Source organism: Saccostrea echinata, unplaced genomic scaffold, assembly GCF_033153115.1.
Source record: "Saccostrea echinata isolate AGI-Se365-2 ecotype Australia unplaced genomic scaffold, CSIRO_AGI_Sech_v1 ptg000002l, whole genome shotgun sequence".
In the NCBI taxonomy this organism is placed as follows: Eukaryota; Metazoa; Mollusca; class Bivalvia; order Ostreida; family Ostreidae; genus Saccostrea; species Saccostrea echinata.
In genome coordinates, this window is record NW_026889751.1 from 12,821,204 (window position 1) to 12,846,482 (window position 25,279).

Sequence of the window (25,279 nt, forward strand, 5' to 3'; positions counted from 1 at the left end):
ATTGAATACTTCTATATTTCAAATACATTTGTCATAACACCCTGGATATCTTCGTTTGTATCTTTTCTACCTTTGAAAATGCATAGCATTTTTATTGCGGACACTACAAGTAACCATAAGAATAATCTTTTGTCATTTTTATAAAAATAATTGTTGATAAATGTTCATTTCTAGGCTGAATTATATACCACAGGATCAACTCTTGAAAATGTACCATATAAAAAGATGCAGAATGTGGTTTATTGAGATGAAAATAACCACATAACAAGGAGCATTAATTATTTCTTGATGTATAATTGTTTTGCAGTTTTAAAAAAATGTCTATGATTTTACTTATTTATATACAATTAAAGAAGTTATAACAAATAGTTTTATAGATAAATTCAATGAATTAAAGAATTTACTGAGGCATCCATAATTTTTTTTCAGTATTGAAATTGTTGCGGACACTACAATATATTGAAATATTGCTATATGACACCATATTTGGTTTTAATGGAGTAAACTGAAAATGTTAATCTCTAACTAGTTCTATATGTACAGTAAATGGTGTTTTATTATAGGGAAATAAAGAAGGCTAGTCAAAAATGGCTATCCGGCCTGGAAATTAAAACCCACATATATACCAGTAAGTTTGAAGTGTTATCTTGTACAAAAATCACCATTTGTTATCTTAATCCAGTTAACTAATTGTATTATCAAAGGAGCAAAATATCAGAGAAGTGTTTTACATTTCAAAAATATTTAATGAAATAAAAAGTGAAAATAATAAATGAATGTGGTATATAGTTATTACTGTAGTGTCCGCAACACAACTGTATTAATTAGAACTAGACTTATTAATTAACAATTAACATCTTGATATATTCTTTAGTTTCCACTTATTCAGTTTTAAATACCACATGAAAATTAACTTTCAATATATAACATAAGACTGACAATTGATTTTGAATATTATGTATAAACAAGTCGTTATGGGTGTTATTCAAAGTATGAAGTTATAGTTCCACTAAGTTTTGTAACCTTACATATTTGTATTGAATATTTGGACAATTATAGTGATGATCAATTGAAATCATGGTACATTTCTTTGAAGAAACTGTGAATTTAAAACGCTGTTGCGGACTCAACAGCGTTGCGGACTCTACAAAACACAATATATTTGCCAGAATTCCAAGCAACACTGAGCTAAAGTCTGATATTTTTTGGTAGATAGATTAGTAGCTGTACTGGCCTCTTACATGTAAAATAAAAGAAATATAATTCATAATGCATTCCAGAATAAGCACATGTTGGGGACACTACAGAATTTTGGGACATTTTTATGCCAGTAAGAAGAAAATGTGTCATTTTCTAAAGTTTCGAAGAATTCACTCAAACTTTTCTTTATTGTTTCATTTATCATTTAACTCTAATTTTAAAATGAACCTAAAGTAAGAGTAATGCATTAACATATATTATTTTTAAACTGCAAGTTCAAACAGTAGAATTTTATTAAATTTCATAACGTATCTGCATTTTCACATATTTAAACATTATTTCGCTAATATTTTGTTGATTTACATAAAGTAAATTGCATATAAAAGAGGGATAATTTCACAATGATTTGACATCTATAACTAAGAGTTTCTATTGTAAATCTCCTGAAACAAAAACTGGAAAACAAAGCCATTTTTCAGCTGCAACAGCATAACGCAAAATATACCCCATATTTTAGGTAGTAAATCTTTAATATTTTTATTGTCTAGAACATGGGAGTGTTATATATCATTTAACTTGTTAGGGGTACCATTTTGTCATAATTTGGTCATAATTGTTGAGGGTTTAATCATATATTTTGATGCAGACTGCATTATAACATAAGTGAGTATGAAAAAACACAAATACTGTGAAAATGGCGATAGGGAATAAGGCAGTATACAAATATATGCATGGAAACATTAATAAAGACATATAGTATTTAAAATTCAAGACATAAATGTATATAACAAAATTCATTCCTGCTACAACTTGTTTAAGAAAGAGAGAGAGAGAAAAATAAAACGGAAAACATGTATTTAATACATTTATTTAGCATATGGTAGAGGGTTCTGGTGATGAAATTACAGTAAAACTCAGTTATAGCGAAGTTCTGGGGACCTGCGAATTTACTTTGCTATATACGTAATTCGTTATATCCATATAACGAACTCCTTAATGTATACATAGTGAATTCACAATATGGATTGTTTCATTCAAGTATGACTTCCAAATGTATTTAGGGTAGTATAAAATACAAAATTAAACTCAAGGTTCAAAACTTTTTGGATAATTGAGTTTCAAATATAAATACTTCCAGAATTAATGTCAGTTAAATATTTTTTTAAAATTTTGATCTTTGAAAATTTGGTATAAAAGATGTAAATTTCGTTATTTTTAACTTCTAGGGGGCACAAAATCAGTTTGCTATAACTGTAAAATTGGTATATATGTGTTCGTTATATCCATAAAAGTTTACAAGGAATTGTTAAGAATTTTGCCGGGGATTGCAAAAAACTTCACTATATCCATAAATTCGCTACATCCATGTTCGTAGTAAACGATTTTTACTGCTAATGTACATGGCTGTTATATACCTTCTATTTAGTGGTGTTACACCAGTCCTATAACTGCACTGTTTTGTTAACAGTACTAAAAACATTCTACAAGTTCATTACAAAGCGGGGTAGACTTTACTTTACCAGTCCCCAGATAAGCAAGATCCTCGCTCTCATTGCACTATGATGTAAGATTTCCGTCACTCAACTGTTAAGGGATAGTCTTGCACACTTTTCGACTGGTTAGGGTTAGTCTTGCATCCACCTGAAAGATTAGGGTTAGTCCCTTGCACATGGGATAGTATAGCATCTGCCCATGAGAATTGGGTTAGTTCTTGCATACCATCCAAGAGTTTAAGGTTAGTGTCTTGTTCTTTTAGATTAATTAAGAAATTTAATTGCATCTGTATTTTTCCAAGATCTTAATTCACCTTCAACAACATCTTATTGGTTTGTTTACATAAAAAAAAAATGGCTAAGTACAAAATTAATGGCACTTGGCATGCGCCGCACACACTTTGTTGACAATTATTTTTTGTCTCTTTTCACTGAATAAACAATTTTTATTACTTTTTTTCAGAGAACGAGGTTTAAATCTTCATTTAAAAAAAAGAAGCTTTAAACTAAACTTTTAACCTTAGAATTCAATTTTGGGGTAAAACCTCATACTTTTTATTTTTTTCGATGGCTCACGTGATCTCAAATATATTGAAGTCGCCTATGGTTACACTATATTTTAGCGTGTTTTCTGTGGACTGGTAAAGTTGTCCCACAAAGGGTAGCAAACAAGAAACAAATCAAAAAATAATTCATAGAGTAATGTGGCATGTTTTCTGCTTATGGTGACAGAGTTTGGGAACTGAGGGATAATTTCAGTGTTTTTGGGTGAGTATACTTGATAACTCGGTTATTAGAGCTAACTAGTAATGCAGGTCTTGGTTCAATTTCATGTCCAGTCGTAAATTGTGGTCTTTCCTGTTACATTGGTGCTGTTGACCATATTTGTACATGCAAGTGAAAGTCCTGCAAGAAACCAAAGAATCTGGGTTGTGTGTCTTCAAGGGGGAAGACAGGAGGGAGGAATGTAGTAGGTTGGGAAATATGGACTGTGAATATTGGCCAGGGTAGCTCAGTGGTTAGAGCACATGTCCAGGGGTGTCACGATCAGTTCCTGGTCCAGCCATAATTTTCTCCTTTCCTGTTACATAATATTTGCCACCTAAGCATTGTTAACAGCAAAAATAATAAAAGTCCAACACAAGAGTTATTAATCATGTTAATACATGTATAAGGTAATACCTGCGACACTTGCTAGAAACTGCATAGCTTATGTTTTAATGGAAAGTCTACTTAATTACTAGATAATGAGAGGTAAATCAACTAAAACAATTGTGGGAACTATTCTCCATTAGTAGATGTGTGACTAAAGCTCATGATTATTTTTTCTGAGACTTCAAACAATAAAATTTTCTTTTCCATTCATTCACTTGCAATGCTAGGAATCTGGAATTAATTTGTTGTCAATTTTTAAAATTTTTATAATATTACATGGTAGAAGTTGCATTCTTCAAAACATAGATAGTGCAAGAGTAAGCCATGAGTAAAATACCTCTTCATGTAAAAATACATTACGAGGGTTGTCCCAAAATTCGGTAGACAAGCGTTGTTTTGTTGGAACCCGATGTCATATATTAATGAAACTTTGTACATAGATTAAACCAACACTAACTAATAAATTTATGGACAAATATGGAGTAACTACAAAAATTAACCCTAGTATTTAAATTATACAGTTCATTGTCTCGTGTAGGAAGGTGGCGCAGTACCCAAAAATTGCAATTAAAAAATCAGTATATTATATTTAAAATCCTATGGAAAAGTAATTATTACTCAGCATTTTGGGAATGGAAATGAAAATTCTTAATATTGTATTATTAACTATATTTCCTCAAATTTTGGTGTTTATGCTTAAACAAACATGAATTTTATTACGTTTTATATATATACACGGAGTTGAAATCCGACTTTTTGAAAAATGGCAGCTGCATTGGCACAGGCAGTGCACTGGACTGTGATCAAGTGTTTTGATCCTGCATTCACTCCTACAGAAATGTACAAGTCATAAATGTTTGGTAGACAAGGGAATGTTTTCTGGTCCTTAGTATTTAAAATGACTGAAATGGTTTCTCTATGTATGACTAAAAAAAAAGACACTCCTAAGAATTGTGCAAAAGTGACACTGTGCAACTCTATTAGAGAAGAGAGACGAAAAGTCCTTAGAAATATAGGGTTTTCAAAATATTATTATTTCATACCTGTACATGCATATACTTTGTTTACATATTTTAATGTTTAATCATATCATAATAATTAAGATATTTCACTTTTATATCTATAATTATTTTGATTAATTAAAGAATTTAATTCTGGTAATTGGAATATTTTCTCCAAAAATTTGAACTGTTGACATTTGACATCTGACGTTGCAGATTGCTCCGGGCGTTAGAGAACGATATCACTTCAAATATTATTGCTCGAATTGTTTTCAAGCAAACATGATAAAACTTCGTAATTTATCTGCCAAGAACACGCTTTATCTACTCAGAAAATTTTATAAAGATACATTAATTTCTTTAAAAGATATGAGCTCAGTCTACGGAATTTTGGGACAACCCTCATACATGTAATATTATAAGATGCTTTAATCAAGAGATCCACATTCTCATACAAAGTACAGTCAAACCTTGATTTCTCAAACTCGATGGGGCCAAGAAAAAACTTCAAGATATCCAGGGTAAAATACTTAAAGAATAAGTTGTTGGGACTTCAATATCACTTCGACATATCCATGGTATTCGAGATATCTGTGTTACTAGATACCGAAGTTCAACTGTACTTCATAACTTGTGTTTTAATTGATAAATAAAAATAAAGCAGGATATAGATCTGCCCTCTTTAGACAGTGATGAAATATTGCATGCCAATTTGTCGAGCCCTAGAACAGTTTTAAAATTTATAGCATGAAATTTTCATAGGTTGATTTTTAGCTCACCTGAGCTGAAAGCTCAAGTGAGCTTTTCTGATCACCCATTGTCCATTGTCCGTCCATCTGTCTATCTGTCTGTCCGTCCGTCTGTAAACTTTTCACATTTTCAACTTCTTCTCAAGAACCACTGGGCCAATTTTAACCAAAATTGGCACAAAGCATCCATGAAGGGGAAGTTAAATTGTTAAAATGAAGGGCCAAGCCCCCTAACAACAAGGGGGAGATAATCAAGAAAAGGCAAAAAATAGGGTGGGGTCTTTAAAAAATTTTCTTCTCAAGAACCACTGGGCCAGAAAAGCTGAAACTTCTGTGAAAGCATCCTGGGGTAGTGTAGATTCTAAATTGTTCAAATCATGACCCCCGGGGGGTAGGGCGGGGCCACAATAGGGAATCCAAGTTTTACATTGAAATATAAAGAAAAAATCTTTAAAAATCTTCTTCTCAAGAACCACTGGGCCAGAAAAGCTGAAACTTTATGGAAGCATCTTGGGGTAGTGTAGATTCTAAATTGTTCAAATCATGACCCCTGGGGGTAGGACTGGGCCACAATAGGGAATCCCAGTTTTACATTGAAATATATAGAAAAAATCTTTAAAAATCTTCTTCTCAAAAACCACTGGGCCAGAAAAGCTGAAATTTACCGGGTATATGGAAGCATCCTGGGGTAGTGTAGATTCTAAATTGTTCAAATCATGACCCCTGGGGGTAGGACTGGGCCACAATAGAGAATCCAAGTTTTACATTGAAATATATAGAAAAAATCTTTAAAAATCTTCTTCTCAAGAACCACTGGGCCAGAAAAGCTGAAACTTATGTGGAAGTATCCTGGTGTAGTGTAGATTCTAAATTGTTAAAATCATGACCCCTGGGGGTAGGGTGGGGCCACAATAGAGAATCCAGGTTTTACATTGAAATAATATAGAAAAAATCTTTAAAAATCTTCTTCTCATGAACCACTGGGCCAGAAAAGCTGAAACTTATGTGGAAGCATCCTTGGGTAGTGTAGATTTTAAATTGTTGAAAACATGACCCCCGGGGTAGGGCGGGGCCACAATAGGGAATCCAAGTTTTACATTGAAATATATTGAAACAAAAATCTTTAAAAATCTTCTTCTCAAGAACCACTGGGCCAGAAAACCAGAAACTTATGTGGAAGTATCCTGTGGTAGTGTAGAATCTACATTGTTAGAAACACATGACCCCTGGGAGTAGGACTGGGCCATAATAGGGAATCCAAGTTTTACATTGAAATATATAAAAAAAAAATCTTTAAAAATCTTTTTTTCAAGAACCACTGGGCCAGAAAAGCTGAAACTTATGTGGAAGTATCCTGGGGTAGTGTAGATTCTAAAATGTTAAAATCATGACCCCTGGGATAGGATGGGACCATAATAGGTGTATTACATGGGGGAAAGTCTAGTGAAGAATAGCAGGGCCAAAGTTACTCAGGTGAGAGTTGTGGCCCATGGGCCTCTTGTTATTGTCAAGCAAGAATATTGCAGCCAGGGTTTTCTTTTTTATTGCTAAAAGTATTGCTCTTTTTGAAGGAAGATAATCATCCATAAACCAGATCTCACAATTAAAAAAGCATAAAATGTCTTCTTTACTGTAGTAACTATTGTTATTGATATATGATAATTTCATTGAAAAAAAACTATGAGAGAACCAAAGTTATCATCTGGAAACCATATTTTATTGCAATATTATATATGAACTTCTGACACTGACCTTTGGCCTCAGAATCAATAGGGGTCTTCTTTAGGCCGTAGGGAGTTGTGAAATAAAATTTCATTGCAAAGTTTCAAATGCTCTTTAAGATGTCGTCCAGAAACAAGTGTTTCACACAGACAGAATGTATGAATTTCTGACCTTGACCTGTGACCTTTTGACCTCAAAATCAATAGTGATCTTTTTTAGGCAATAGGGACTTGTGATTTTATATTTCATTGAAAAACACTCAAAGAAAAGTAGTTATCACCCAGGATTGTTTTTTGCCATGTATGAATTCTGACCTTGACCTTTTGACTTCAAAACCAACAGGGGTCTTCTATAGGCCATAGGGAGTTGTGATATAAAATGTAATTGCAAATGCTCAAAGGCTTTTTACGATATCATCTAGAAATGAAAGTGTTACACACAGACAGAATGTATGAATTTCTGACCTTGATCTTTGACTTTTGGGGTATTTTTTAGACTATAGGGGATTGTGATAGTAAATTACATTGCAAAAACGTAAAAGGTTTTTAATATATCTGGAAAGTGTAACACACAGACAAAATATTAGACAGAAGGATTGATAGACAGATCCAGATTAATATTCTCCACTTTCAATGTGAGCAGGGAACCAAAATTGTTTTGAGGGGGAAAACTTTCAGTAGATTATTAGAGGCTCACTTTTATTGCTGTTTTGTCTTTAGTACATTTCTAGTTTTCTGACCCAATGGCTCATTTATTACTGGCATTCTGTATTTTATCATTTTAGGTTGTTGCAAGCACATTTCGTTTGGCTCTTCTTCTTGGAGGAGATATATGCAAAGGTTCACATCATCAGTTAGAACACACCTATCAGACCCAGTATGTATGTTTGAAAGGAAAAAAAAAAGATAAGTAGTAGTTACCCCATATAATATTGTTGGTTATGTGCAGAAAATCAATGAGCATGGTCATAATGACACAAGGGAGCGTAGCTTCCGAGTTGTCATTATGAACACATCCATCGGGTATCTTCACATAATTATATAATAGTGTTGTGCTTTGCATGCACTATGCCTAAATAGTAGTCAGAGTTTGACACATGGTGCATGAGCTGGAGGCGAGTGCACTACGTGTCAAACCCTGACTACTATTTAGGAATAGTGCATACAAGCCCAACACTGTTGTTATTATTAGGCTGACTGTTGTATAAAAACAACAATGTTTTCTCCATTTGCAATGTTTCATCACATCTTACAAATATGTTTATGCACCCCTATTATGACGTCACGTTGTGCTATGTGTACATCATAATTTTTTTTCACTTTTGAATGTTTCATGCAATTAGTTATAATGTACAGATAGTTTCAAAGAATTTTAGTTGAGTTAAGGGAAAAAAGTTGCAAGAAACTATTTTAGAAAAAATTATTTTGTTTATTTTTAGGTCACCTGAGTCACTCAGGTGACCTATTGCTATCTGTTTTTGTCCGTCGCATTTGTTGTATGTTGTTCGTTGGTCGTAAACTTTTGAACATATTTAGCTTCTTCTATGGAACCACCCAACCAATTTCAACCAAATTTGGCATATAGCATCTATGGGTGAAGGGGAGTAAAAATTTTGAAATTCATGGTCCCTGCCCCCCTTGGGCCTGAGGGATGGGGCTAAAACCATCAAAATTAATGCAATCTTTAAAAAATCTTCTTCTTTACTCCTGGACATTAAGCAGTCAAACTGCTGGCATGATTGTAATAAGCATTGAGCTCTCTACCAAAATTGTGAAATTCATGGCCCCAGGGTCAGGGGTTCTGGTGTTAGGGCGGGGCTCTAATGATTATATAGTGAAAATACATTAATTCTTTGAAAATCTTCTCCTCTGCTCCTGGGTATTAAGCCCATGAACTAAGTGCATAGTTATGATGAGGAAGAATGCCTCTTCTAAAATTGTGAATTTCATGGCCCCTGCGTCAGAGGTTCTGGTGTTAGGGCGGGGCTCTAATGATTATATAGTGAAAATACATTAATTCTTTGAAAATCTTCTCCTCTGCTCCTGGGTATTAAGCCCATGAACTAAGTGCATAGTTATGATGAGGAAGAATGCCTCTTCCAAAATTGTGAATTTCATGGCCCCTAGGTCAGGGATTCTGGTGTTAGGGCGGGGCTCTAATGATTATATAGTGAAAATACATTAATTCTTTGAAAATCTCCTTCTCTGCTCCTGGGTATTATTTAAACAAACTAAGTGCATGGTTATGATAAGCAATGATGCCTCTTCCAAAATTGTGAAATTCATGGCCCATGGGTCAGGGGTTCTGGTGTTAGGGCGGGGCTCTATTGATTATATAGTGAAAATGCATTAATTCTTTGAAAATCTTCTCCTCTGCTCCTGGGTATTAAATAAACTAACTTAGTATATACATGTACTTTTAATGAGCAAGAGTGCCTCTTTCAAAGTTTTGAATTTCATGGCCCCTGGGTCAGGGGTTCAGGTGTAAGGGGGGGGGGGGGCTCTATTGATTATATAGTGAAAATACATTTAATTCTTTGAAAATCTTCTTCTCTGCTCCTGGGTATTAAACAAACTAACTGAATACATAGTTATGATGAGCATGTCTGTCTCTTCCAAGATTGTGAAATTTATGGCCCCAGGGTCAGAGGTTCTGGTGTTAGGGCGGGGCTCTATTGAACAAATTATATAGTGAAAATGCATTAATTCTTTGAAAATCTTCTCCTCTGCTCCTGGGTAATATATAAACTAACTAAGTATATAATTATGTTGAGCAAGAGTGTCTCTTCCAAAATTTTGAATTTCATGGCCCCTTGGTCAGGGGTTCTGGTGTTAGGGTGGGGCTCTTTAATTATGTAGTGAAAATGCATTTATTCTGTTAAATAATCCTTAGTGTTGAGCAGATAATAAAGTGCATGGTGCTTCTTACAAAATTTTAAAAACTTTCTGGTCCCAGGGTGAGGGGTTTTGTGTTTCTCATTTGGGGGGGGGGGGGTCTATTGATAATATAGTAAAAATGTGTTAATTCCTTGAAAATCTTCAACTAAGTGCAGAGTTATGATGATGAGGGTACCTCTTCCAAATTTGTGAAATTCATGACCCTGGGTCATGGGTTTTGGTGTTGGGTAGTGCTGTGTTGAATCTGTAGTCATGGTGCATGTAGTGAAAATGCATTATTTCTTTGAAAACCTTCTCTGCTCCTTGGCATATCAAAGGCAAACGAAGTAAAAGTTTTAATAAAAGGATATTTTTACCAGATTTTTAAACATCTGGACCATTTGGTCAGATGTTCTGGTCCTGGCCAGGTCTCTATTAATTTGTATTCTACTGAGAGAAGTTATTCCCCTTTGCAATTTTCTTTTGATAATTAATCACAGCAAATAATGTATTTGAAAAGTTAACAGAATAAGAGAATTGTGCAAGAAATTTTATAGTATAATACAAAAACTACTTTCATAGTTTTAATGATCAGATAGACTTGTAAATAATAGAATAATAAAACTGAGACAAAAATAACTTATTAAAATGTTCTTCAAAGACCAAGAGACCGTTCACGGTAGCTCAGTCGGTAGAGCGCTCGCTCCGTGATCGGGAGGTCGTGAGTTCGAATCTCGGCCGCGACAGACCTAAGTCGATAAAAAATAGGTAGCAACTGTTCCTTCGCCATGCGCTCGGCACTTTGAAGTGAAAGTTGCGGGTCCTTCGGATGAGACCTTAAAAACCGAGGCCCCGTGTCACGGCAGGCGTTGGCACGATAAAGATCCCTCACTGCTCAATGGCCCTGAGTGCCGAGTAAAGGTCAAAATTTGAAGCCCTTCACCGGTATATGGTGACGTCTCTATATGAGTGAAAAATTCTCGATTGGGACGTAAAACAATATACAATCAATCAATCAATCAAAGACCAAGAGAGGCCAATGTGATAAATTACATGTTGGGGTTAAAAATAGTACAGAATTACCAATAGTTTGTTAACAGTCTGCATGGTGATAGTGATAAATTGGGGGCAGATTAGAATTTAATTTTAATATGAGTTGTTACTGAATATTAGACATTAATTCATTGATCCTGATCATCCTATTTCTTTTGCTTTTGGGCAACAAAGCTTCATCTACCAGTTTATTTTATATTCTATGGATCCTTTAAGTTGTATTATACTCAGGTGACTGTTAAGGCCCTTGGGCCTCTTGTTTTCTTTAAGTGTCAATATTTGAAACTAAGTTTATATATATATATTAAAATACAGTGGTGTTGATAACGGCGTCTGTGGCTAAATCGGTAGCACATCGGACTCACAATCTTGGGGTCATGAGTTTGATCCCTGGCATGGGTGATGTCGGATTTTCCTTAGAAAATGAAGCCGTGCACTATTTCAGCGTAGTATGCTTATAACGCTATATAAATAATAATTAGATACTTTTTCCATAGTTTTGTCTTTATAATTATCAAGTACTTTTTTCTTCAACTTCTTTTAATGAATGTTGTCAAATTTTTCATCTTTTTTGGTTGATGGGTAGGCAGCAAATTTAAAGTGTACATTTCTGAACATTACAATGACAGAGGTCATGATCAAGGATGGGACATTTTTGTAGGTCTGACAGATCTAGTATCCATGATGAGACTGTTCTTTGATTCTTGCGTTGTACAGCAAAGGAGTTTCTATATACTAAACATTCTATAATTTTTCTATATGATAACTGACCTGGACAACTTTATCATCAGAAATATACATGTACCAGAAAAAGTTTAACTAATAAGTCAAAACTATGTTGTTTTATTCACATTTTCACTCTCAAAATCAAAAATACCAATTAATTAAATACCACAAGTATTTGACTTTCGATCATATTCTTGAATTTAGACTGTGTCCTGAGAATATGTACTATTTCTTCCTGTTTAAGGACATACGCAACATACCTTACCTACTGATAATATTTCAAGAATTCTTAATATAAGATTATAGTGCCATCTGATGTTCATAGACAAAAAATCAACATGTATTACCAGAGGTTTTGAAAAGATTTCAATTAATGAAAATTCTTGTATAATTCAAAGAAAAATATACAAAAATTACTTAACATATATTCTAGATGTTTTGGTTATCCAGACTTATTTTTATTAGAAGAAGTATACAACAGCATATATAGACATTTTGTTGCACACAGTTCGTTCAAGTATTGGACCTCTTCAACTCCAGGTAAAAAGACAATAAGTTCAAACTACGTTCCTTATGTCCTTAAATGGCAGTTGAAAGCAATCCCTATAATGATCACTTCCCTTGTTCATGTATGATCTACTTTGAATTCATATTTAATTCAGAATAGCGTTTTAAAACTCAAAGTAATTAATGAAAGAATTAAAATCATAAATCGTGCGCACGAGATAATATGTTGTGCACAAGAGATACTATGTCATGAGCCTGAGATATGTCCTGCGCACAAGATAAAATGTATTGCTCATGAGATAATATGTCATACGCATGAGATATTAAGTTATGTGCATGAGATATTATGTAGTGAGTACAAGAAATATTGAGCTCACGAATATGTTGAGCACATGACATATTATGTCTCTTGTGCATGAGATATTATGTAGTGCGCACAAGATATTATGTGCACACAAGATAATATGCTGTGTCCATGAGATATGTCGATCGTGCCCATGAGATATGATGTCAAGCAAATGAGATAATATGTCAAGCGCATGAGATATTATGTCTCTTGTGCACAAGGTATTATGTCGTGTGCACAAGATATTATTATGTTGTGCACACAAGATTATATGTCGTGTCCATGAGATATTATGTCGTGCACACAAGATAATTTTTGCCTAGTATATTTGAAAAAAAAAATCTATGTCCTTAATTAATTTGATATCAATTTTTCTTCATATATGTGTTATTCTTTAGTTGTCTGTTCTGAAGGGCCCCAGACTGGTTTCGATAAATCTTATCTGTTCCAATTTGTATCAATGAGACAGGTTGGGTTGATGTTATTTTTGTCACATTTACAAAATGTGAAAATTAAATGATTCAAACCTTTGTCAACTTAATTTATTTCAAACATTTAATGATATAAAGAAATTTGTGCATGTAGAATAGATGCAATATAAAACTCAATTTTGGATTTTCGAGTTTTTTTGGTCTGTTATTTATAGAAAAATTAATTGAAGGTTTTGCCTTCATCGATAAGAAAACCACGAGAATAGTTTTAAAAGATAAATTGTGCTTTTTTCAGCATAACAAATCAAAAACAAGTGCTGAAATTTTCTGCACTTGTTTTTGTTTTGTTAATAAGGAGGCTCATTACACCACTTTTTGATGACGTACTACACAGAAAAATAAACCTCCATTGTTTCGTCTATAGAGGAAATTCGAGTTGAAATCTACAACCTCATTGAAATGAATTATAATTGACTTGCACTTTTAGAGTACTGTACTCTTGTTGGTTTGTGTGCTTGTTTTTTATGATTTCTTTGAAAAATGTATATTTATTCTGGAAATTTTAGCTTATTCTGAATCTGATATGTTCAACCGTTCCTGAGTGTTTTGAGTCAGGGGGATTTAGGAAAGATAATTCTTGCAAGTGGTCTTTTTATTCCAATTATTTTTTAAATTGGAATTTTCATTTCCTTAAAACATTTTTCATTCAATTTGTCCATTGTTATTCATTAATATGTATTCCTTGTCTATTTATAACTGATTTTCCAAATTATTCATGCAAAGATGAGGAAGAAAATCTCATTAATTCTTTTTTGGGAGAAAATTATTTTTTCTAATAAAAATAATATTGAATATTATGAAGTGTTATTATATTGCTTACATATCTGAAGATGATATCCATCACTTGACACTGAGATTTCTGCAATACTATCAATAATAACTTTTCAGTGCTTTTTAATTTCTTTTTCTCTTAACTTTGGTATATCTAGTACAGATGATTTTTTTGTCTTCAAAAAGTGTCTTGGGTCTTTGCAATGTTCTTTTGTCTTGACTCGATGGGTGGAGTTTATCAAAAAGTATGAGTTATGTACAAATAACCCACACTTTTAACAAAAGAAATCACACCTAACTACATCTTCGCTAGCCAAGGGTTTCCAATCCAAAATCTACTCATGTAGAGTAGATTTTGGATCAGAATCCCTTGGCTAGCGAAGATGACCTAACTAAGGTACAAGAGTTTTCATACAGCCTATCTACCTGTAAGTTCAAGAGATATTCAAAGGATTTTTGTCATAAATGAATATTAAATTAAGAATATAGGTGGGATTCTTTTCTTTCATTTCTGTCTTTCACAAATTAGTGCACTGTTGTAATGTTTGACACATCAAGTTAACTGAAAGTAAGAAGCATTTTGAATGTCTTAAAATAATTTTAAAAATTTACATTAAAAATTGTTGACATTTTCTGATTTAAAAAAGAAAAGCATTCTATTTATTTAGTACATGTAATTTGTAATATAATAATATATAGAAATATGATGATAGTATAATTGAACCCTTTACAGATGGAGCACACCGCATCGCAGGAGGGCTTATTCTACTCAGTTCCTCAGAATGATGTCAATAAACTCATGTTTAACAACTGGATGAGTCCACATGAAAAAAATATGGTAAGGAGTAGTTTCTTATCCCTTTTAGTACTGCTCTTCCATCAATTATTCTTTTTGTTGGAAGGCGGGGGGGGGGGGGGGGGGGGGGGTAAAATGAATCTTGTCTGCTGGTCCTTTTATGCTCAACTTTGCTAAAACTCACGTGTACTATGAGACACATAAGAAAAAGTGGTTGAGTCATATTTGGGCAAAATATTGATCAAAGTGATTAGTAATAAAAATATCCTTTTCTAAATTTTATTTTTTAATGCTGAAGTCATGCCTCAATGACTCAAGGTCATTTGAGTAAGATCAGGGTCATGGGGATTGAAACATAAATTACTAAAGTTTGCAATCTGATTAAAATCATATCCTTTGATCTGCTCACATAGATCTCTACACAAGGATCTGAAGAAACCCCATTCAGGGTCATCTCCTGGTGACCTTTCTAATGAAAATATTCATTAAAATTTTGACCAATCAGAGAAATCGTACTGAAACGACATTCAGGAAAATGAATGTAGAAGTGAAAGTAGCTGTGGAGAAGATCTTATCATTTCGTACTAAACAAAGAGCTAAAAAACAAGGCAAAAGCAAGTACTAAATATATTTCTGTACAGAAAAGACTGTGGCCATTCTTTTGACAGGCTACAGAAACCAGGTCACAATTTTCCGTTCGTGTATCATCGGGGCTTTCACTTCTGTAACTGAATTCCGAGATACTTCTAAATTCTTGCAAGCAAATGTTTAATTGGATAATTGAAAGGTTACCGGGAGATGACCCTGAATGGGGTTTCTTCAGATCCTTGTGTAGCAATCTATGTGAGCGGATCAAAGGATTTGATTTTAATCAGATTGCTAAAGTTTGGATTGTAGATTTTTGTTAGACAAAGTGTTAGTGTCATACTTGAGCAAAGATAAGGTGAATAAATAAAACGTAAACATAATTTTTTGTTGAAATGCCTCTTTTTGGGCTGGATTGTTTCTGGATGGACACTTTGTGTCCGTCCATCTGACTAGATTTCTGCTTTACTGTTCATTTGCTGAGTTTTGGATGACTATGCATAGAAGGATTAGATGTTTAAATATGATGATTAAATGATTAAATACTGCCACCAGGGTTGACCTTGACATTTGATCTTACTTACTAATAGTTACTATTTTTTAGCTTTTTTACAAAAGTTATGATAATTTTCTGTGTAAAAAGTCAATTTTGCTGTAACTTTATTACAGTTCTAACCCTCTCAGCTGTGTAGAATGTAAAACTTATCAATCAGATAAAAAGCTAAAAAATATGTTACATAAATAGGAACAAAACCAACCGGGTTATCAATTGCTTAAAAGCACGATTTGCAGAAAATTGTTGCTACAAAGTATCGTCTGTCTGTGATGATAACTTTTCAATGTTAAAGTTGAAGAAAGTCAAACATTTATTAATTAAACTTTTAATGCACTCAGTATTAGTATTTTTCTCACAATTATTTAAAAAAAAATTTTGAAATGTGTAAAATTTAATGCCCGGACATGAGTATATAGCTGGGCATAAGTGTTTGTCATGTCCTTCTTCCTTCCCTCTGTCTTTCTGTCTGTCCTTCCATCACACTTTGCATTTAGCTCACTTTCAAAGAAACTGATACATAATTTGGTGAGAATTCATCAACTGTGTCCAATTTTTTTTACCTTGACCTACCTTGACCTTCCCAATTACCTTTGACTTTACTATTTATTGTGTAACAGTATTAAATTCAGTTTTAAGGACATTGGCAAGGCAATGTTTTCCGGAGAAAAAAGGATTAATATTAATTTTTTTCACTTATAAAATAGTGATTGAGAGTGACCTCCCGTGTAGAATTCTCCACGCAGTGAAAAACCAATAAAGGGTATGTTACAGAGGTAAACAAAAGCATGTGTGCTTCCTTCATTCATATGCTTCATTTACCATAGCTTATGCTGGGAAGGGCAAAGACCATTTTAGTAACTATGAATACAAATTAAAAACAAATCCATACCAATAATTTTACGACAATTTGTTTCTAATGAAATAAATTACATATAATAGAAACAGTCAACCAATCTCTTGACCATTATGAATAATAATTATATAGATGTTAAGGGAAGTAACTCTAAAATAAAGAACGGTGCCAGTATGTCTGTGTCTTGTCTCTATACATTTTCAGCCAAAATATCTAGATGTCATAGGTAAAGAGGATACAGTTATGTATATAATACATAAACGATATGAAATAAATGGGGTTTGGTGAAAACCTATGGTGAAAAATTATGTAGGTCCCTTTTATCAACATTTTGCATTGGAAATGCATTGAGAATTGTAAAATCATTGATTTGACATAATCTAAATAAGAAGGTTGGCTTGGTGGGTTAAACTAACTAGAATATAACCTGTTTAATACCATCAAACCTACTCAAGAGTTCTTGAAAAATTCTATACGATATCCAGAAACCTTGCCAATGTCCTTAAAGAAATTGTTCAAGATATTTTCATCAAACTTCATATACTAATGCAAATTTTCATGTTACATTACTAATGAACCCTGGGCAGGGCATTCATGTCCTATGGACATATTTCTAGTTTCTTAGAATTTTCTTTTGACTTACTTTTACACACATTCAAGTTATTTTAAACACTCTCACTTTACATTAATTGTGAAATCTGAAGTTCAGTCTGTTATGAATGGATTCATGAAAAACAGTTAAGATTTTTTGTAATTTTTAGGTCACCTGAGTCACTCTGGTGACCTATTGCTATCTCTTTTCGTCCGTCGTCGTCCGTCGGTCGTCAGTCGTAAACTTTTAAACATTTTCAGCTTCTTCTCTGGAACCAGCAAACCAATTTCAACCAGTTTTGGCATATAGCATCTATGGGTGAAGGGGAACAAAAATTTTGAAATTCGTGGCCCCTGCCCCCCTGGGGCCTGAGGGGTGGGGCCAAAACCATCAGAATTAATGCAATCTTTAAAAATCTTCTTCTTTACTCCTGGACATCAAGCAGTCAAACTGTTGGCATGATTGTAATAAGCATTGAGCCCTCTACCAAAATTTTGAAATTCATGGCCCCAGGGTCAGGGGTTCTGGTGCTAGGGCGGGGCTATATAGATCATATAGTGAAAGTGCATTATTTCTTTGAAAATCTTCTTCTCTTCTCCTGGATATTATTGAAACAAATTGAATACATACTTATGATATGCAAGAGTGACTCTACCAAAATTGTGAAATTCATAGCCCCAGGGTCAGGGGTTCTGGTGCTAGGATGGGGCTATATAGATCACGTAATGAAAGTGCATTATTTCTTTGAAAATCTTCTTCTCTACTCCTGGGTATTATTTAAACAAATTGAATACATACTTATGATATGCAAGAGTGACTCTACAAAAATTGTGAAATTCATAGCCCCAGGGTCAGGGTTTCTGGTGCTAGGACGGGGCTATATAGATAATATAGTGAAAGTGCATTATTTCTTTGAAAATCTCCTTCTCTACTCCTGGGTATTATTTAAACAAATTGAATACATACTTATGATAAGCAAGAGTGACTCTACAAAAATTGTGAAATTCATAGCCCCAGGGTCAGGGGTTCTGGTGCTAGGGCGGGGCTATATAGATAATATAGTGAAAGTCCATTATTTCTTTGAAAATCTTCTTCTCTCCTCCTGGGTATTATTGAAACAAATTGAATACATACTTGTATTTATGATAAGCAATAGTGACTCTACAAAAATTGTGAAATTCATAGCCCCAGGGTCAGGGGTTCTGGTGCTAGGGCGGGGCTATATAGATTATATAGTGAAAGTGCATTATTTCTTTGAAAATCTTCTTCTCTACTCCTGGGTATTATTGAAACAAATTGAATACATACTTATGATAAGCAAGAGTGACTCTACCAAAATTGTGAAATTCATAGCCCCAGGGTCAGGGGTTCTGGTGCTAGGGCGGGGCTATATAGATCATATAGTGAAAGTGCATTAATTCTGTGAAAATCTTCTTCTCTACTCCTGGGAATTATTTAAACAAATTAAATACATAGTTATGATAAGCAAGAGTGACTCTACAAAAGTTGTGAAATTCATAGCCCCAGGGTCAGGGGTTCTGGTGCTAGGGCGGGGCTATATAGATCATATAGTGAAAGTGCATTATTTCTTTGAAAATCTCCTTCTCTACTCCTGGGTATTATATAAACAAATGCATAAGTTATGATAAGCAAGGATGCCTCTTCCAAAATTGTGAATTTCATGATCCCTGGATCAGAGGTTCTGATGTTAGGGTGGGGCTCTATTTATTATAGAGTGAAAATGCATTAATGCTTTAAAAATCTTCTCTGCACCTGGGCATATCAGAGGCAAAAAGAGTAAAAGTTTTAATAAGGAAGGGTATTTTTACCAGATTTTTGAACATCAGGACCATTTGGTCAAGTGTTCTGGTCCAGGTCAGGGCTCTATTAATTTGTATTCTACTGAGAGGAGTTATTCCCCTTTGCCATTTACTTGTGATAATTAATCACTGTAAATAGTGTACTTGATAGGTTAATAGAACAAGCATTCTGAGAGTATTGCATTAGCAATACTAGTCCCCTACCGGCAACTGTAATCTGGTTCCGTTCCAGTTAAGAATTGAAAATGCCATAATTCCGTCAAAAATTAATGAAGCGGGACGAAATGCAAACTTGATCTATAACTAATCAAGGTAAAGCCACATACCAAAAATCAGCTCAATATCTACAAGCGTTTAGAAGAAAATTGCGGAAAACCCGTAAAAATTGAAAAGGCCGTAATTCCGTCAAAAATCAATGAAGCGGAACGAAATGCAAACTTGATCTGTAACTCATCAAGATACACTTACATACCAAAAATCAGCTCAATATCTGCAAGCGTTTAGGAAAAAAGTGCGGAAAACCAAGTGGGACAGACTGACAGACAGACAGAGGGACAGACAGACAGACGGACGGACAGACAGACAGACAGACGGACGGACAGACGGACGGACAGACTCAGAGGAAACCTATAGTCCCCTCCGGTTTCACCGGTAGGGGACTAATAAGAGAATTATGCAAGAATTTTTATTGTATAATACAAAAAGTACTTTCATAGTTTTAATGATCAGGTAGACTTGTAAATAATAGATAAATAAAAATGAGACAAAAATAACTTGTCTTATTAAATGTTCATCAAAGACCAAGAGAGGCCAATGTAAGAGATTTCAACAAGGAATTAAGGAGGCTCATTACACCCACAGTTTATTTTAGATTTCATTACAGCACCACTTATTATGAAGATTTCAAATATCCAAATGAAGGTTATGATACGATAAATATTTTTAAAATATTTTTTAATCTTTTTTCTGATTTTGGTTAAATGTTTTTTTTCAAGTTTCTGATTGATAGTATTGCAGAAATCTCAGTGTCAAGTCATGGATATTATCTTCAGATATGTAAGCATTATACATGTAATAACACTTCATAATATTCAATATTATTTTCATTAGAAAAAAATAATTTTCTCCCAAAAAGAATTAATGTGATTTTCTTCTTAATCTTTGCATGAATAATTTGGGAAATCAGTTATAAATAGACAAGGAATGTATATTAATGAAAAACAAGTGACAAATTGAATGAAAATGTTTTCAGGAAATGAAAATTCCAATTTAAAAAATAATTGGAATAAAAAGTCCACTTGCAAGAGTTATCTTTCCGAAGTCCTCCTGACTCAAAACACTCAGGAACGGTTGAACTTATCAGATTCAGAAAAAGCTAAAATTTCTAGAATAAATATACATTTTTCAAAGAAATAAAGACAAACACAAAAACCAACAAGGGTACAGTACTCTAAAAGCGCAAGTCAATTATAATTTATTTCAACGAGGTTGTAGATTTCAACTCGAATTTCCTCTATACGTACATGTTGTAAGTGGTAGAACTTGCTGCTTTCGCTATGACATTGTACACTACTTGGGTAGCGAAAATTTGACTGTCATTCTCATTGGTCTCTACTTAAAAATAACCCTTCTTCGTTTGTTATTTATAATGAATCCGTTACCTTGTTCTCATTGTTTACAACATCGCATGTAGTCTATTTAAAGAGCGTTTTAAAGACTTAGATCATCAGCAAAGCGAACCTCTACAATTCATCCCCAGTAGAAAACAGACGAAACAATGAAGGTTTATTTTTCTGTGTAGTACGTCATCAAAAAGTGGTGTAATGAGCCTCCTTAAAAGAGTACAGAAGCACTGATAGTTTGTTTACATACTGTCTGGTGAGAGTGATAAATGGGGAACATATTAGAACCTAATTTATGAACTGTTAATGAATACTAGACTAATAATATTGTTGATCCTGATCACCCTATTTTTCTTGCTTTTGGGCAACAAAGCTTCACCGTTAAGGCCCTTGGGCCTCTTGTTTAAAGTTAAGAACTTATGCAAAATCTTAAAGAATTTTGTGAAAAATGTTTCTGATTCATTTGCATTAATATGATTTACATATTGTATATGTCCAATTCTTTTGATATAGTCTACTTATAATGCTATATATAGATTACAAACTTATAAATATGGTTAAATAAAATACATGTATAGACTTAATGTATTGTATAAGCATGTTTTACCATAGCACCTTTTTTTAACTAAAATTTTAGCACCATAGTGACTCTGTACCTTATTTCATGAAGTTATGATTTTCTTGTCTTTCAGAACAGAACATTTCAAGAGTATTGTATCTTAATCAGAAGGCCAGCACTTGAAATTATGGATATCTTAAGGAGGATAAATTACAACTATCCCCTCACACGGATTCTGCTATGTATCCTTGTTGTACATCTGCCTTACCTTGTATATAAAATGATTAGGGATGTCAACTGCTTAACCGGGTACTCGATCGAATGTCCTAGTATCAAATACTTAAATCGGTACTCAGTTACTCGGTTGTATATTTTTTTTCATATTTCAAAGTGCATATATTTATTAAAATTTATCAAGATATGTTAATTAAATATGCACTGTCCATGTCTGTACAGTAATTAGCGTCACCTTCACCAGTTAATACCTGTTATCTCCTGTGGCTGTGTACATGTATATACAGTAATTACCGTGACCAATCACTGGACACCGTACACAGCTGTTCTCACCTCTTGTGACCTTAATTTTTGGTTGTATTTAATTATTTGTTTTGAATGAACATCATTCAATTATGATTTATTAATTATCGTTAGATAATTAGCATACAGTAGCGAAATCTGACATACGTAGAAATACTGCTACCAATGCAAAAGTGAAGAAATATTTTAAAATAACCGAAGATCAAAAAAATGTTTAAAGTCAGCTGTACATATTAAATTTAGCCTATAAAGGGGGAAACAACCATATATTTAAGGAGTCACTGTCTACTTTGTTGGGTATGCCAGTCATTGCCAGAGCATCAACAGCAGTTGGAAACGTGGGAATATTTATGCATGATGGGTGAAGTTGCAAATTCTAGTATCAGGAAATCAACATACTTAACTTTCAAAGTTATCACAAAGAAAACATTTGGAAATGTAAATAATATACAACTCGCAATCATGACAACGTCCATTCCCAAAGATATTCTCTTTCACTAGTCTAATCATTACAAAGTTGCGTCCTTTTCTTCTGTTGAACAAATCTTGCAAATTGTCTTCCTAAACAAGTATTGTATTTAAAGCATTGATTTTGTAGTTATTGGTTTATTAATTGATCATGTCTTTGTGTTTGTTTGATACATAAATTAAGTACCAAGAAATGGATGTAAAATTATTTCCTTTAAACAAGATTTTTTTTTTCTTTACTTAGTTCAGTTTGCAGCTAAATAATTTATTTTGAAAAGTTTGGTAGAGGTTAGACATCTATATTTGCTTTGTATAAATTCTGGGTTCATTTTTTATATATATGTATTCTTAACAAAATGTAGATGGAGAATTGAATGCTGGCAAAAAGTTTACTATGACTCATGTGATGCACTTTTGCAGGAGCCAGAACTGGATTTTCCTAACTGTACCATGGGGTAAATTTTGGTCATGGATCAGGAAAAAAAAAATATATAACTTAAATGTTTGGGGTTTTATTTAGTGTTAAAAATTTAATTTTAGCTGGAATGAAATTTGAATATATTATTGAAGAATTTTATGAAAAGTAAGTCATAGTTGTATCATTTGTTTTGAATTGAAAGTTCATGAGATAACAATATAAAACCGTAATTGTCAGACAGAAAACAGAAATACAAGAATTTTATAATGCAAAAGTGAATCCTGGGAAAAAATGATAATTCAGTAAAATATATAGCCAACATGATTATACAGTAAAACAGGCTTATAGTGAACATGATAATACAGTAAAACACACTTATAGTGAATATGATAATACAGTAAAACACACTTATAGTGAATATGATAATACAGTAATACATGCTTATAGTGAACATGATAACACAGTAAAACACACTTATGGTGAACGTGATAACACAGTAAAACACACTTATGGTGAACATGATAATACAGTAAAACACACTTATAGTGAATATGATAATACAGTAAAACACACTTATAGTGAATATGATAATACAGTAATACATGCTTATAGTGAACATGATAACACAGTAAAACACACTTATGGTGAACATGATAACACAGTAAAACACACTTATGGTGAACATGATAATACAGTAAAACACACTTATAGTGAATATGATAACACAGTAAAACACACTTATGGTGAACATGATAACACAGTAAAACACACTTATGGTGAACATGATAATACAGTAAAACAGCTTATAGTGAACATGATAACACAGTAAAACACACTTATGGTGAACATGATAATACAGTAAAACAAGCTTATAGTGAACATGATAATACAGTAAAACACACTTATAGTGAATATGATAATACAGTAAAACACGCTTATAGTGAATATGATAATACAGTAATACATGCTTATAGTGAACATGATAATACAGTAAAACATGCTGATAGTGAACATGATAATACAGTAAAACATGCTTATAGTGAACATGATAATACAGTAAAACATGCTTATAGTGAACATGATAATACAGTAAAACACACTTATAGTGAATGTGATAATACAGTAAAACACACTTATAGTGAACATGATAATACAGTAAAACATGCTTATAGTGAACATGATAATACAGTAAAACACACTTATAGTGAATGTGATAATACAGTAAAACACACTTATAGTGAACATGATAATACACTAAAACACGCTTATAGTGAACATGATAATACACTAAAACATGCTTAAAGCAAACATGCATATAACAAATTGATGCTTTCAGCTAAGTTATTTTCATTCCCTGTTGCTTTGAAATATATTGTGAACGTAACGGATATAACAGATCACATTTAAAATGAAACAAAATCATCCATCCCTGGCACTTCATTATAAGTGTGTTTTACTGTTTTACAGAGATTAATCAGTTGATTTATTGCACCCTAAGCACAATGTTCTATACATGTATCCCAGAAATGGAACCCCCCCCCCCTTCATTTATTAGCAAATCCAATCCAAACTTGCATAATTGTTACATCTAGGGATGCACACTCCCAGAACATTCATTTTGTGTGAGACTTTGCCATACTTATAGATAACATTCATTGAGGTTAGCTACTGTATGTTATCTTTGATTACCTATGTTTTTGTTTTAGCCAATGACTGGAATTGCAGAAGATCTAGAGTGTCATATAGCAACCACACCGAATTCCTGTTTGATTTACCTATACATTCTAAGAACCTGCTGGAAGATTTTCTGATTAAAAATTCACATCTTATTGAGAATTTCAAAGTAAGTTTTAACTCTATGGCACATGGCTGAAAATACAACATAAGTGACAAATAATAAGTGTATTTGTAATGTTAAAGAAACAGACATAACACTAAAATCATTATTACATTTTACAGATAATGGTAATATTTTGTGCAGCAATATAATGAATATTCCACTGATTAATGCTATGTTTCTGTAAAATCATGTATATTGACTATAACATGTCATTGGTACTATAGTATTTAATATTAGAAAGGGAGTTTAAACTCTCTTTGAATAATAGGGACACCCAATGTTTTAATTAATATCTATTTCTATGGAAATGTCCATACCTATAAGCCTCAACTCTCATGTGATAAAAATTGTAATTTTTTGATGCATGTAATTGCTTTTGATGGTCTGCCCATCTGTTCACAATTTGAACCTAGGTGATGAATTTGTTTTAATACATCTGTAAATCACTTTTTATTTAAAAGAACTTCATTTTCACATACCTTTGATGAAGACTCTTAAAAATGTCATTCTTGCATATATTGGTATTATTAAAGATTAAATATA

At 33.1% G+C, this 25,279-nt stretch overlaps 1 protein-coding gene across 2 annotated transcripts in view; it reads left to right on the top strand.

Moving 5' to 3' along the window:
* Positions 1 to 25,279, top strand: part of LOC133173151 (small ribosomal subunit protein mS29-like) — a 44,323-nt gene that overhangs the window by 2,867 nt on the left and 16,177 nt on the right. Inside the window, exons 2-6 of one of the 2 annotated variants that reach the window (XM_061308096.1) lie at positions 8,105 to 8,196; positions 14,824 to 14,928; positions 21,607 to 21,715; positions 22,841 to 22,933; positions 24,603 to 24,739. In XM_061308096.1, coding sequence (XP_061164080.1) covers positions 8,105 to 8,196; positions 14,824 to 14,928; positions 21,607 to 21,715; positions 22,841 to 22,933; positions 24,603 to 24,739 — 536 coding nt within the window. The remainder of the gene's footprint in view (positions 1 to 8,104; positions 8,197 to 14,823; positions 14,929 to 21,606; positions 21,716 to 22,840; positions 22,934 to 24,602; positions 24,740 to 25,279) is intronic. The other variant, XM_061308103.1, reaches the window with a different exon arrangement.